We start from the raw sequence: 15,000 nt of genomic DNA on the forward strand, positions 1-15,000 counted from the left end.
ACACGCCTTTAGTAAAAACGGTTTCAACACGATAGAGGCCCGTGCTGGAAGTTATGTGCACTTGGGAAATACAGTTGGCCTTTCAAAAATAGACAAAGCCCAGATTAACTTGCTGTATAGCTGTACTGGGCACTCAAGTGAGTAGAAACTTCTTTTATTTTTCATATCTTTTTTAATTATCGCACGCGTTCCTTATTTTAGCAATAATATCAATAAATAATTAATGATATTTACCCATGAAGCTCCACTCACGCGGAAGTGGTTTTCAGGGAGGTCCTGCACCCGATTGAATTGGAATTTAGAAATAATGTTGGTTTTTGAGGAGAGGGGGAACCGGAGGACTCGGAGAAAAACCTCTCGGAGCAGTGTAAAAAAACTACAACAAATTTAACCCACATGTGGCCACGAGTCCGGAATCGAACACAGGCCACATTGGTGCATGGGAAGCGAGTGCAATCACCACAACGCTATCCATACTCCCTGGTAAGCGTAATTCACAACGCGTATTACATCGCTTTAATTTAGAGTGGTTTTCAATTGAGTGTCGAAAGTAATTAGCGAATTTGCTTTGGTTTATGATTACTTCACTCAGTGATTGGTTCAAAGTTCTCGCGCCAATTTTTGAACCAATCAGAAGTGAAACCAAAACCAATCGTGGCTCGCGCGTGCACATTTTCCCGCGTTTTGTGCCGGCTACGTGTAATTACTTCAAGTTTTGATTGGTTTACTGGATTGTCTCCGTCGTTTTTGATCGGCCAAAGTAATTACTTTGGTTTTGGTTTTACGACACTCAGTTGAAAATCGCTCTATTTTTCATATCTTAATAATGAACTTTAATGAACTTTAAGTGTCATTTAGCTCCGGGGCAGTAATTGAGGACACTGAAGAGAAATCAAGTGAATCAAACAACTATTATCAAATTGTAGGTTGTTTGGGTGGGAAGACCATCATAAATCCTACACGGGTCACCGCGAATACAAATCTAACTTGTGAAATGAATGGGTGATATGCATGCTTAAATATATAGAATTGTCATTCGGCAAGTTGGAGCTGTATTGGGATTTACAGGGGTCTTATTTATGCATGTGACCTGGATGCTGGGTTTCTATTGGCTGTCACCCTCATTTATGATAAGTGAATGTTACCGGCAACATCCATATAAAAAGCTCTTTTTTTTATCCTGGTTGGATCGGAAATGACTTAAAGTAAAGCCAAACACCAAAGAAAAGTAATGCATAAGCAAGTGCTGATGATCTTAAGTGATCAAATATCTTATACGGATTAATTGATGCATAGGTTGCTTCAAAGCTCTTGGCATGGAAAGTTTCAAGATACCGGACTCACAGATAACAGCCAGTTCATATAAATTATACCACGAACCAAACCAGGGGAGGTTACACATGGGAGCCAGCGCACAGGGAAATGGTGCGTGGTGCGCAAAACAGAGCAACCAACAAGGAGAATGGCTCCAGGTGACCTGAAGTAAAATATTTTCCCGCCTCAAATACAGATTCTCTCTTTCTTTCCTCTCTTGTCGGCCAAAGACCCTGCTTTCAGTTACTCACAACACGTAAAAAAAAAAAAACTGAGGAACTTGTGCGTGCTTCTTTTGCAGCAACGATTTCACAACTCTAACAACTGCTCCATGCTTTATAATCATTTTTTTAATCACATTGACAGCCAGCCGCGTCCGGGATCTTTTACTGGACACAAGAAGGAACTGGAAGTGAGAGACCCTGGGTTTAACATTGTGACTAAACCTAATCACTTCTTAGTTGGTTTTTAATATTATGCAAAGGCAATGGTACTTAATTGTGCAGGTGGACTTAGGAGGAAAGAAGACAGTGACAGGAATTGCAACGCAAGGAAAGCTGGACGTCTTCCTGAGCGCATGGACTACAAATCTTGTTGTGTGGGGACGTTTGGATCAGAGTAATTGGTATCAAGCGTTCAATGGGAAGGTAAAAAAACCAAAGTTTTCCGTGTTAATTAGTATTTGACAGCTTTAAGCTGTTCCAATGAGAAAGACAGTGGACGATTCTTCAATATAATAACACAGCCATGTCGTCGCTCTTCTCTGGAGCTTTCTTGTGCATGCATTCAAAAGTAAAATACGTCGCATTTTCTTTGCTTCGATAACGAGAATATTATGTGAACCGTCTAGCCGTATGAAGCGTTATCACAATCCGTTCCAACTTGTTCGTTGTATAAGTTGTGCACAAACTGCAACAGTGATCTCGGTGTTGTCTTTTCCAGTCTTTTCTAGAGCATGCGCTCACGAGAAAGCCGTCTAAATACTTCAAATCGCGTAAGGGCAATCCGTTCGTTTGGACTTTTTTTTTTCCGAACTGTCCATGATTCGAAGTATTTCAGCACCCCCTGTTATAGAAACAGTTAATCGCGAGGGTCTCGTACTCCCCGCCCTAACAAAGCCTTAAATTTGGTCATTAAAGAAATGTACCCGTTCATACCCAACCGACGCACGTGCAATTCGCACGTGCAGCGTCGCAATCAAGCTTTCCACATGGCGTCTCAGTTACTTAGGTTAACATTTTTACATGTTAAAAAAAATATATTGTTGGATCAAACTTCATATTTTCTTTCGTTTGAAATTTCAAGGTGCTGAATGCCAACTTCGACACGAATTCAGCGAAGTTTAATCAAGCACCAGTCCCTTTCACCGCGCGATATGTCCGGTTTGAGCCCAAACGCTGGTACAACGAGATCTGCCTCAGAGTGGAAATATGCGGCTGTGACGGTATGTATCTTAATGGAACATAGTTTTTCAGTGGGGGATTAACCCATTGACTCCCAGGGGTTCCCCATTGACAAGTAAAATCGTCTGACGTTAGACAGAGTAAAATACTAAGTCTCGCCGGTTTGGGTGTCAAAGGGTTGATTAAGACGTTGTGCGTCTTATTTTAATTTATGCAGACTTGACGAGAAGTTGGCATTGCCGACGGCACCGCAAAAGCCTCCACTCAGCACGCTTCGATTGCAAGTTTAAAAAAAGAATAAAGAGTGTATGAAACAGAAAAAGTACTCAACAGAGAACTCTACTTTCTAGGCCAGAGTTAGATATTAATGATATGCACAGTGAACATATCAGTGTTCGTTTGTAAGCCACTGTAAATCAACTTTGTCACGCTCGGGCAAGGGTATATTAGTCGAAATTAAAGGTTAGGCTACTTTCGCCTCTCATTACGAGTTATTTGTTATATCCCGCTAGGTCGAATGTGCACAGCCCGAAATGAAGTGCAAATCACGCCGAGTTTACTTCTCTCAAATAAAGACAATCAAAGTTAGAATGGGTCAAATTTTGGCCCAAGCAAGAATAAGGAAACATAAGTACACTAAAATCAAAACTAAGTAGACTGTTCGTTTTTCGTTTCAGCTTGAGGTCTACGAGCCGACTCTTGTGCATGGCGTTCTAGAGACTTGAACGACTTTTCAATAGAGTATTCTGGATTGTTTTGCTCTTGAATTACTGAGCTAATCAGACTAAGAATTGTCTTAAATGTATTTCACTAGCGATAAGTTCATTTGATTGTCCGGGGTCAGTTACGACACAATTTTTTTCCTTTTCGTTTAAGCTCAAATCTAAAAACGGTTAGCTTGGAAAGTTATTGCAATGGTTACTTCCATAAGATTCATTTGAAAAATTGGACTTCCTCGTTCTGAGTCAAGTGGTCTTACTGTTGGTAAAAAAAAACAGAGATCAGATTCCTGGCCCCTTCTGAATCCTTGTTCCGGCTCTGTTGTGGAGGTTTTGGTCAGTTGAAGTAAAAGGAAATGTCAGTTTGCCGGAGGAACGATGGAAACAACTCCAAACCCTTAAACACAACGCAACAAAGAACGGCGGACACTGTCACAGACACTGTCACGGACACTGTCACGGACACTGTCACGGGCACTGTCACAGACTTCGGAACCCCGGCATGAAGTGACACACCAAATTATGTGAACGATCCTTCACGGGGCACTCTTTATTGTACAACTGCAATCTCTAAAATAGCATCCCACTTAGGGATGAGGTTAGATTCAACACAAAGCACACCAGGATAGTTTGGACACATTAGAATGAAACTAGAAGCCCGTGCGATTACAAGTAATTATGTGAGCGCTGAATTCTTTAGCGTCACGAAGTGTCCTTTTCACTGTTAACATCACAAAAGGAAATCCCCGAATCTACTCCTCTAGCCATGTTCAAGTTCCAGATGCACACACAACGGTGACGAAAACATAAGGAAAAAAGGAAAAAAAGATGCTAATTACGAAGTGGACTCTTAAGGCCGATTTACACTGTACGATTTTTGTCGCATGCGACATGCTTACGACAGGCTTACAACTCGTTTGCGATTGTCGTGTACGTCAGAGAAAATGTCGTAGCACGTTAAAACATGTTTTAAAACGCTGCGACAATCGTAAAACATGTCGTAGGCCTGTCATAAGCTTGTCGCATGCGCCAAAATCTCACCGTGTAAATCGGCCCTTAGACTTCTCGGGACACTTCGTAACGTTGATTAAAATTGAGCGTCCATCATTACTTACGAATCCTGGATAAAAGAGAAACTGACAGGCCTCATATAAACACACTCATGTAACTGGAATAAGAAGATCATTAGAAAGTAATGACTGCTTGAAAGCTTCATTTGAAAAAGTCTCGCGCCACACCTCGAAAGAACTTTGCGATTATTCTGACCAATCTACTGTGTGGACAGTTCGGATGAATTATCAAGGAAATAAATTGTTGGGAACCACGTTAAAGCGAACACATTCACCGCCGTATGCTAACAATCTCTAAAGGCATCGTATTTGGCATTGCACGATGTTGTTGTTATTTTTCTGAGAGGATGGAAAAGATACCGGCTTAAATGAATGCCGCTTTCACTGAACGATTACTTTCCTTGTTAAGCTTATATCTTGAGGCGCTATTCAACTTGCTGTGCTGAAAGTGCTTATTGGTTTCCAAATTCATACTAAAAATAGAGCTAAATTATAGTGCTGAATTGAGAAAAAAAGTTCTTTTTCAGAGACTAATTGTACCACTAGTTAACTGCCATAGTGCTCCCTAACTTTGTTAAGCAGAGTATCGCACATGGTCTTGGCATCACCTAGCAACATCGAAGTGTTCTCTTTGTAGAAGACAGGATTATCCACGTCCGCGTACCCAGTGCCCAGCGTACGCTTCATTACGATCACCTGTCAATCAAAAAACGCGATTAAATTTGGTACATTGCCAAATAAAAGGCTGTCTAAAGCCTGAACCCGAACAGGGTTTAGTTGGAGTCTTTTAACAACAGTCGGTTATTGGAAGTGAGGAGTTTTTCCTTTCAGCATAAGCTTGACTCTAACACGTGTGCAATCCTGAGGCTCGATACTCGCATGGATACGAATTGTTTGAAAATTAGGGAAAACACAAGCACCAAGGATGAATACTTCCTGTTGCAATTCCGTCGATCAAAAAACAATTCTTCTCGAGCTCCTTTTTAATAACTGCATCGTAAACGAATGACACACTGCTCGGACCAATAATTACCTCTCACTGGGGGAAAGAAGTGGGACTTGTGGGGCTAAAACACCAATTAAAGGATAGTAAGCTTTTCTCCAAAAGCTCCGATGGTATTACTCGCTTGAAAACCAGTAGAAAACCGTCCAGTCACTTACCTGTTTCGCTTTCCAGACTTCCAAAACAGGCATGCCAGCGATTACAGAATTCGGATCGTCCTGCGCAGCAGAATTTACCGTGTCGTTCGCGCCTATCACTAAAGCGAGGTCTGTTTCCGAGAAGTCCTCGTTAATTTCGTCCATTTCCAGCACAATGTCATACGGCACCCCAGCCTCCGCTGTGAAACGAAACCGGGTAAAAAACGTTAGCCGCATTTAAGCTATCAAGAACGATGGAAAGGTAACGAGAACGTCGTCTCAAAATAAAAGTTTCCCTTGATGCAATATTCTATTTCTACCTTAAAATACGACAAAAGTGTTCACGTTATCCCAGAATGAAACTGACGTGAACGTCACCAGAAAAGGAGAAAGAAATTTTTTTTTCCTTGAGAGCAGACATTTTCTACAGAACCTGAAATTTGGTTATTTAACGTTGTTAATAATGATCAATGATTTTCGTTTGTCTCTCGATTTGCGATGCAGTTCGCGACGTTTCGACTGCACAATCTTCGTCTTCATCAGAAGATGAGGTCGATCCGATACGCATCGCCTTTCGAGCATGATGCTCCGTTGCGTCGCGATCTACATTACAAGTGACTACATCGTGAAACAAACGAGAATGCTTGATCATCATCGCACTTTACTACGATAAATATGATTATTAAATTCTCAACCTCAGTTAATGCACTTCTCGTGCTCTGATTGGTTCACTCAATCTCGGTTATCAGCTGATATACCTTAGTTTGACCTTATATGGAAAATGATTGAGCTACGCGTTACTAAATTATTTTCGCCGGCAAGCGAAATTTCTCTCTGAATAAAGCAAAAAAAACCTTTTAGTGGAAAGTTTGGATCAATTTCGACGTTTAGAAGTACGCGAAAAGGTAAGAAATGTTTTTGTGATAAGCCTGCGTCTGTCTGACCACCAGGTATTACACAACATCACATCTTCATCAAGGTTTTTCGATTTCGCTCGTATTTCGTACTTCCAAACTTTTCGAGTTTAAGGAATTTAATAAAACGATTATTCCATTCGCGCTTGTCGGATATGAGATTGGTCATAGCCAACTCATACTCAACCCGCGCACATGGAATAATTGTTAAATAACCTTTTAATATCATGTCAAAGCAGATAAATTCAACTGCTGGTTTTTGGTGTAAGGAGAAAACTGGACTGCACGGGAAAAAAACCTCCCTGTGCAGATACAGAGAGCCAACAAACACAACCCACAAATTACGTCGAGTAGGAGATCGAATCGGAGCAAAACATCCAATGCTCACCATGGAAACAGCAAGCGATATCTCGAAGACCCTTGCTTCCCCTTACTTTCCTACGAGAGGCCGTTCAATAATTTCGACCGCTTACGCAGGGGATTTCACAATACCATTGTTTTGCAGTGAAAGTACATAAGAAGGCGAAAATATTTTTTACCGAGGTCAGACGGAAAAAAAAAACACGAAAAGAATGGGCTAAAACAAAAACTTACCCAGCAAAACGTTGAGTTGTCCAGGCATACGTCCCGCAACGGGGTGAATCCCGAATCGTACGTTAAGTCCTCTTTCCTTAAGGGTTTTTACCATGTCAGCAATGGCGTATTGAGCTTTAGCTACGGCCAATCCATAGCCAGGGGTGATTATGACATTTTGAGCGGTGGTAAGCATTTCTACAGCACCGTCGGCATTGATTTCTGTGTGGCTACCTGTTATCTTCTCTCGTGTTCCTGTGCCTATGAAAATAAACAAAATACAAAGCTTTCTTGAGGAATCGTGGCATTAATGGGGTGGGAAAATAGTTGCAGGAAGATAAAGTGAAACGGAAACAAAATTGAAATAATACCGTTTGATAATGATTTTTAGGGAGAAATCGACAGGCGCTGTGACATAAAGGCAACAGCTGAACATAACACAATAGGCTAGTCTCATATTCTAACGGTTTGACTGGATCTAGCATGAAATCGAGGATAATGGGGGCAAATTAATTTGCATTTGAAAAGATTTGCCCGCATTAGTCTCCATTCCATGCTAGATCCAGTCCAGCCGTGAGAATTCGAAAATGATCTATTCACAATTATTAAAAACTGGATCATTGGATAATGCAATTCGGGAGTTTTTATTGGCTAAGCCATCATGGGTTATGAGCCATTATACCATGATCTACAAACACGGCAAGCATATGCGTGATTTTTTGGGTCTTTTTATTTTTATTGTAGTCTAGTTTTCTATATTTTGGGGGCGTTTTTAATAAAACAATTATTCCACTAGCGCGAATCTACTGGTGACGCTTACTAATACAGTGATATTTTTGCGCGGTTTAAAACTATCCGGAGAAAGTAGATCTTAGTTAGTACTCTTGATATCCAAAAAGAAAATTGGGGATAACCATGCATTTTTGGGAGATAATTAGGCTTCAATTTGAGAAAGAACGCCTCACATCGCTTTGTATTTTAAAGCTTTTTTACAAATATTATTCATCAATTATCTTTGAAAAATGCGTGTTACCCCCAATTTTCTTTTTGGATTTCAATAACACTTGTTAAGATCTACATCAAAAAGTGTAGATTTCCGACTGGATGCGCAAACCGAAAAACCGAAACTAGGCGACTAAATCCTCTGCACCGAAATTTCCAATGCCGTTTGCTGCGGGTGGCGCCAAAGAATCTTCTTTGCGAGTACTCATTAGAAACGAAACGTCATAAGCACACAATTATGACATCACCGAAGCACAAGAAATATGGCGCGCGTTAAAACCTAACCAACAAATGAGGCCAGTTTAGAGACAATGTTCTCCTCGTTTTCAAATCTTGTTTGGGGTGGATCCGAAGAACAATCCCCACCAATCAACAACGTAATAATATTGTACGATGACTCAACGGTTACTGAAGACGATTGGGTATTGGTTAAAGAAATCGCAAACGAAAAGTACCGTCTGAGGGATGGTAGCAGTTCTCAAGAAGACGAAAGAGCTTCTTCTCTGCAAACGTTGTTTGAAGAAAACAAACCAGAATCCAGCGGTTTCATAAAGGAAGAATCTTCAACAGGAGAAATTTCACCGAAAGCTGATGAACCTTCTGATTCGATCGATAACCAATCGGCTGAAAATTTATTGGCGGAGAAAGCGTCAGACAACAGCGACAAGTCGTCGCTGGAGATTCTCTTCGCCGAAGTTCAACCGACTGAAACTGAACCAAAAGAAGACTCTGACCACTCCATGAAAACCGATGAAACTGACTTTAGCGAAAAATCCTCCCTCCAGTTCCTTTTCGATGAATCGTTGCACAAGGAGACTAGCAACGCCGGAAACAACTCGACTTCTGTTTTCACCCTAAAACCTCTGATCGACCCTCCTGTGCTGTTGGAGCCAAACGCCGGCCAATCGCGACCATTGAAGAAGTCGTACAGTGCAGATTACCACCGCGAGCAACCGGAAACAGTCGAAACGGTACTTAGGCGAAGGCACGTGACCAGAGCTTCCAAGCGGTTAGGGGAAGGCTCAACTGCTTTTGCCAGTGACCCCGTGCTTCAAAAAAGGAACAAAAAGCCATCGGAGGGAACTTCCGGGGTGGGGAGAGGGCAGGAGACAAAGGCACGGACCAGAAAAGCAAACAGTGTTGCAAGTGGGCAAAGCGAGAGCGATCATGGAAAGCGAAGGAAACGAACAGCAGAAAAGTTTAGTGGGAAAGGAGGCCGAAGAAACTGTTGAGACGAAAATGGTAAAGAAACTGAATTGAAAATAAAAAAATGAGGCCCATCTTTGATACGACAGGACTAGAAATTTACATGACCAGCATAAATTTAAGATCTGTAAGGAAACATTGTAACTTGCCAAATAAATTGGTGTTTTGGCGACTTCAGTTCTGCTTCTTCTCGCAAAATGGTTTGTACAGTTTTCGTGCTGAATAAACACCATGAAAAATCACGAAAAGTTCATATCTTTGTAAAACCATGAATAGTTTATGAGGGGAAGGGCGAGACAAAACAGACAAAGTATTTCTAATAGATCACATATGCATCCAGGAACAACAATTCAAGTGTTAGTTTTATCTCAATAACAGGATGACCATTCTCGTTAAAGTAGATACAAAATATTAATTGTCCAGCTATTTCACACATTCTCTTCACGAGAAATCCTCAAGGCTTCAATGGCGAACCGTATCCACACAAATTCGGAGTTTTTCCCAACCGTTTCGTAACTGTCTGCGCAAAGTTTTATCGGGCTTTCCGGAGGCCGGATAAATTATGACTTAATTGGTGAGAATCAAGTATTTGGGACAGTTTATTTGGGTCGCGTACAACCAAGCTTGTCCACGATAGATACAAAACGGGCCAAAAATCTGTTTGGGTATTGACAGTAGCGATCCGCATCAGAGAAACAAAGGAATTTGGAAACCGAAGTAAAAGTTACCAATGGGGGGGGGGGGGGGGGTTAGAAACAGAGACTCGCACGAAACAACTTAGTTGCGCCTGCTCGTCGCATCCAACGGCTTCACGAGCATAAAATATTCGTCTGATCACAATTCTATTCAGTGAAAAATACCTCTATCTTGCAGTTGTTTATCTGTTAGTTCGGGAAAGAACAGAATTACTTAGTGACTTACCGGTAGATAAAGTGCCGTACCCGCCAAACAGCACGTTGGCCAGAGATCTGTTCATAGCTTTGCACATGATGTAGGACAAGATGCCTCCGGAAAAGCCGACAAGTGCTCCAACAATGGTGAGTAAATCGTTATTTAACATGAAACCCTCGGCACAGAGAGCCCAGCCACTGTAGCTGTTGAGAACTGTTATGACCACAGGCATGTCAGCACCACCGATTGATGCAGTCATGTGAACACCCATAATGGAAGACAGTGCAGCTGTGGTCCCTAGAAGCCAAAGAGAAACATTTCTCAAATTCATATTTTCTGAAGTACAACAGTAGAAGTTCGAGCAATAGTGGTTAAGGCACCGGAGGGCTGGATTCTCACTCGAAAGACAATATCATAGTCATGGTCATCGTGTTTCATAGACAAGAAAGTGTTGTGAGAGAATCAGCCTTCCTTGAAAAGCGTCCATGACAAAGGCACCTAGATCACGAACGGTGCACAGGAGCAGCGATTCTTGAACCTTAAAGTGGATTAAAAATGCTGCCTCTGAGGTGTGGGGAATTTTCTTTCTGAGCATTTTCTTAACATTTACCTGCATGGCAAGTTTCTAACTGCAATCGTTAAGGGCTCTGTATCACTTGTTTATCACTCAATCAAACTTGAGTATTTCTATCATCACAACAGTCAACTTAACCCTTTAGTTTAATATGGATGTACTTACTGCCATTTACAATCATTCATCTCCTGTTCTCTGAACAGAATGTTGATCTCAATACTTACCCAACATGGGTATTCCTACAGCAGCACTATCAGTAGCCATAAACCAACCCATTGCTCCAACATTGGCCAGCGCCATGCCAACATTCAGCAGATTTTTCCCCGGTAGACTGAGCGCGCGGGAATCTAGCAAGCCGTGGAGCTTTCCAAACGCCACAAGGGATCCAGTGAAGGTCACACCGCCAATAAAAGTGCCCAGAAAGATCGCTGCTTTATGGACATTACCAGCGGGGTCATCGGCAAAGAGATCCACATCAGCAAGGTACTTAGCAATGGCGGTTAGAACAGCAGCAAGACCCACAAAACTGTGGAAGGCTGCGACAAGCTGAGGAAGGTCGCTGACCGCGATGCGGCTTGATATGATAGCGCCTATGGTACCTCCGACACCCATCATGGCTGCCATCTGGGTCAACACATCATGAGAAGGTGCAAGGGCTCCCATTGTTGCTCCCATGCCCACCCCTATACCAATGATACCTAGAAAACAATAATTAAATTACTACGATGCCACTTTCCTGATCTAATCCGTTAAAATGTTCGTCGCTGTGTGGCAGCTGAAATTATCTGGCAAACTCTTCAAGCAAGTTATAGCTTGTTGTAGTTGTAACTGTTCGTTCAGTCATTTCATTTTCATTTTTACCCGTGATCTTCGATGTTGGTGTACGATTTTTCATAGAAGGCCCCAAGATAGCGGTTTGATGGCATGCATTGTATCTCGCGACGCGTCTTTGCTTCGAGGTATAACATCCAGCCATTTATGAGGCATGTCTCTGCGCCCGTGGAGAGAACGTTTTGTCATTAATGTGAAGCTGAAGACAAACTCAGTCTCTTCCTCAATAAATTAACAGTTTCCATCACGGAAAAAAACTTGTATCATAACTCGATCCCCTTGAAAACTCTGAAATAAATTCTTCAAGGAAATTTCCAAGTTAGTTTTAGTTCCAACCGATTAACTTAGTTTTTGCGCGCTATAGAGAAATTTCTTTTAGCCCAGTACCTACTCAATAAATTGTTTTAGATATATGATACAAATTTGATATATTTGAAATACATATTTTACATATATTTAACAAATAGATTCCATGTTGCCGTGCGTCTGTTCAGTAATAGATCACAGATGACGTCAAAATGTGGTAAGAACGACGTCAATCGTGCGTCTGTCCTCTAATAGATCATAAGCAAGAACCAATCAAAATGCGAGAATAAGTTTATTATATTTTATACCTATAACATGTATATATTTTAGATATATATTTAAACTGGGCAATGACGAATTTACGCTGACTTACCGAGGGCATTTCCTTGTCTGGCTGATGTTTGGGTTGAGAGGCCACCAAGCGCACCAACACAGCACAGAGACGAGGCCAAGTAAGCCATCTGATCCATATCAGGATAGCCTGCGATCTTACCAGCGGCATATCCACCAAGAACAGCGACTGCGGGTATGGCATATAGATAAGTGTACTCTGGAGGGTCCCCTGAGGAAAAAAAACAAAGCGACATTACCACCAAAGGTGACCACTTCGTCGTTGTCGAGTCTAGCTCCGCAGTTCCCTGCTTGTGGTCCAAAGAAAATCATACAAACCTGGGAACGCCGATCTCTTTTTTCGGATACCATAAAATTCTTGCAACTTTTCATTCCATTGCATCGAGTATAGGACACTCCGTGTTAAGTGTCCAAGTCAATTATTTCTTTTGTATGTTCATTTATGTCCACTGTTTTCTTAACCAATCGCGAGACCAGTTGCAATAACTGGGTACCGTGTATTTTTTTTTCCATAAAATAAGATACTCAGTGCCAAACTCCAAACCAGAAGCTTTTTTTCTTTCTGGTTACCGAACAAAAGACCGAGGATTTGGCTTGTCATAAAAGCCACAGGAAGGGAAGCGGACTTCACGCACGAATAATATACAGCTCAAACACAACCCATGGTGTTAAGTTGGCTGGACACACTTTTTCCTCGGTCAGTGGCATTCATTGAAGGCCGGTGCGGATTTTTTTTTTAAACAAAACAAATATGGCGAGTATGGCAAAAAACTGTTTTTTTTCCCTTCTCGTCATAGTCTTGGAAATGCCATGTGAATTCGTTTCCATACCGTTTTGGAAGTGAAAATCTTTCAGATGAACCCAGCGAATGCTGCGCGCACGCATTGGCTGTTTTACAAAATTTCTCGAAAACCCGTCATTGGATTTTGCAGAAATTTGGAAATGAGTCATCTATCCAAAAAAAAAAAAAAAACAGAAATTTAACAGACAGAAATTTGGGAAAACTGGAAAACGTCTATCAGCGAATTATGAAAACTCCCTCCGCTGAAATTCTATGATAACAGCTGTTAAACGTTCTTTATTTCTATTATTTTAAGTGAGCAAATTATGTCCAAGAAAAACTGATTGAATTTTGTATAAAATAATGAGGACATGAGCACCCTTTAGGCCTCGTTTTATCCTAATGCATTACCATGGTAACAGCCTAAAGAGCACATTTTGACTGTCAAAAATATAAACCTCCGTGGTAGCACTTATCAGTAACCCAGTTTGAGCTTCCAGGCAAAAACTACAGAAATATGGCACAAATGGAAGTATAAGTGCTTACAAACTGTGTTGAGACACCTTAAGAAAACAAATACTGCCGTACCAATATAACGCTTGTCACGAATTCACAGAGAGACACTTTCTGCACAGAATGGTAAAGTGTGAGTTTGCTAACGTTATCACGGCAAAGTTGAACAAGAAAACATAGAACGCGTGGCCATTTTGGACGAAAAAAGATCGTGTTCAGAAATCGAACTCTTTTTAAGTAAATCGATGAGCCAAATGACTGCCAATCACGAGAACGAGTTTCCATAGCTACCTGGTCTCTTGAACATATCCAACATCCTCTTTGTGATGATAAATCCACCAGTGATGTTGATAGACGACACCAGAGTCGCGACTGCTGCTAGTGAAGTAGCCGTGTTGTTGGGTAGCAAGGCGCCCCCCATCAACACCAGCCCCCCTGCTGCTGTAATACCTGATATGGCATTAGTGACAGACATGAGGGGGGAGTGGAGAGCAGGGGTCACGCCCCACACGACTTTGTAACCAATCACACCAGCTAGCGAGAAGGTAGTCACCATTGTAGCAAAAGCAGGATTGGGTGAGGCAACTCCCAGAGCAAGAAGTGAGCCTAGACCAGCTGTGAAAGGCAACATAGTTATAACTCAATTACTTTTATTATTTGCATAAATTGCACCAATTCTACCTGGCCATAAATTAAGAGTTGAAGCAATGGTTTTAATTCGCTTGTGAGTGGCGATTAGGTAGTCAGAAGAAAAGTTAGCCTCACTGAATGATAGAGATCCTCCGAGGCAGTGGCACTTATACGAGTAAGGGGTTTTGAATGTTGAAAGTTCATGCAGTCCTCAGGTACTCATTTCCTCCGATCGCACTTTGCAAAGTGATAATCGTTTTAGGGACACTTTTCCGTGCTTCTACTTGTTAAAAAACCTTGTTTGTGGGCAAGATATCATACCTGTTGTCAGGCCAGATTCCCAAGCAGCAGCTGCTAGAGGTGTTTGCTCTGGTGGTTTGACCAACCCTTTTTGTTTGGGTGCAGAAGGAGCTGGCATCTCAATGGGCGGAGGGGGCCACATCATTTTGCCATCTTGAAGCACAATGGAGCCACGAACAACGTCATCATTGAGATCAATTGCAAATTCTCCCTTCCCACCCATAGATAGGAGGTACTTTGTCAGATTATTGGCGTAAAGAGTACTTGATTGGGTTGGAAGGCGACTTGGTAGATCAGTGTATCCAATAATCTAAGGTTACAAAAAATTATTTTTTAATGGGGTGACCTCCCATCACTTTGAGTGTTTAACATAGACAATTATTTGTTGACCTTAAATTCATTAACAGTTCATGAGATATAAACTAATATCAATATCTGCACGTTATCTAATGCGGATTTTTCTTCACTTTCGTAATACTTTC

General features: G+C 41.5%; 2 protein-coding genes across 2 annotated transcripts in view; one reads left to right on the top strand and one right to left on the bottom strand.

Moving 5' to 3' along the window:
• LOC137999973 (zinc metalloproteinase nas-4-like) overlaps positions 1–3,810 on the top strand; it is an 8,348-nt gene extending 4,538 nt beyond the window's left edge. Inside the window, exons 5-9 of the mRNA XM_068846026.1 lie at positions 1–137; positions 1,297–1,472; positions 1,821–1,961; positions 2,620–2,758; positions 3,395–3,810. The exon at positions 1–137 is cut by the window's left edge and continues 91 nt beyond it. Of these exons, the coding sequence (XP_068702127.1) occupies positions 1–137; positions 1,297–1,472; positions 1,821–1,961; positions 2,620–2,758; positions 3,395–3,399 (598 nt within the window). The 3' untranslated portion in view covers positions 3,400–3,810. The remainder of the gene's footprint in view (positions 138–1,296; positions 1,473–1,820; positions 1,962–2,619; positions 2,759–3,394) is intronic.
• A 146-nt stretch (positions 3,811–3,956) lies between these two features.
• LOC137999972 (NAD(P) transhydrogenase, mitochondrial-like) overlaps positions 3,957–15,000 on the bottom strand; it is a 21,388-nt gene continuing 10,344 nt past the window's right edge. Inside the window, exons 9-16 of the mRNA XM_068846024.1 lie at positions 14,540–14,828; positions 13,880–14,203; positions 12,317–12,505; positions 11,031–11,504; positions 10,263–10,529; positions 7,155–7,394; positions 5,668–5,846; positions 3,957–5,202 (exon numbers count right to left, since the gene is read on the bottom strand). Coding sequence (XP_068702125.1) covers positions 5,053–5,202; positions 5,668–5,846; positions 7,155–7,394; positions 10,263–10,529; positions 11,031–11,504; positions 12,317–12,505; positions 13,880–14,203; positions 14,540–14,828 — 2,112 coding nt within the window. The 3' untranslated portion in view covers positions 3,957–5,052. The remainder of the gene's footprint in view (positions 5,203–5,667; positions 5,847–7,154; positions 7,395–10,262; positions 10,530–11,030; positions 11,505–12,316; positions 12,506–13,879; positions 14,204–14,539; positions 14,829–15,000) is intronic.

This window comes from Montipora foliosa, chromosome 4 (genome assembly GCF_036669935.1).
Source record: "Montipora foliosa isolate CH-2021 chromosome 4, ASM3666993v2, whole genome shotgun sequence".
Taxonomy (NCBI): domain Eukaryota; kingdom Metazoa; phylum Cnidaria; class Anthozoa; order Scleractinia; family Acroporidae; genus Montipora; species Montipora foliosa.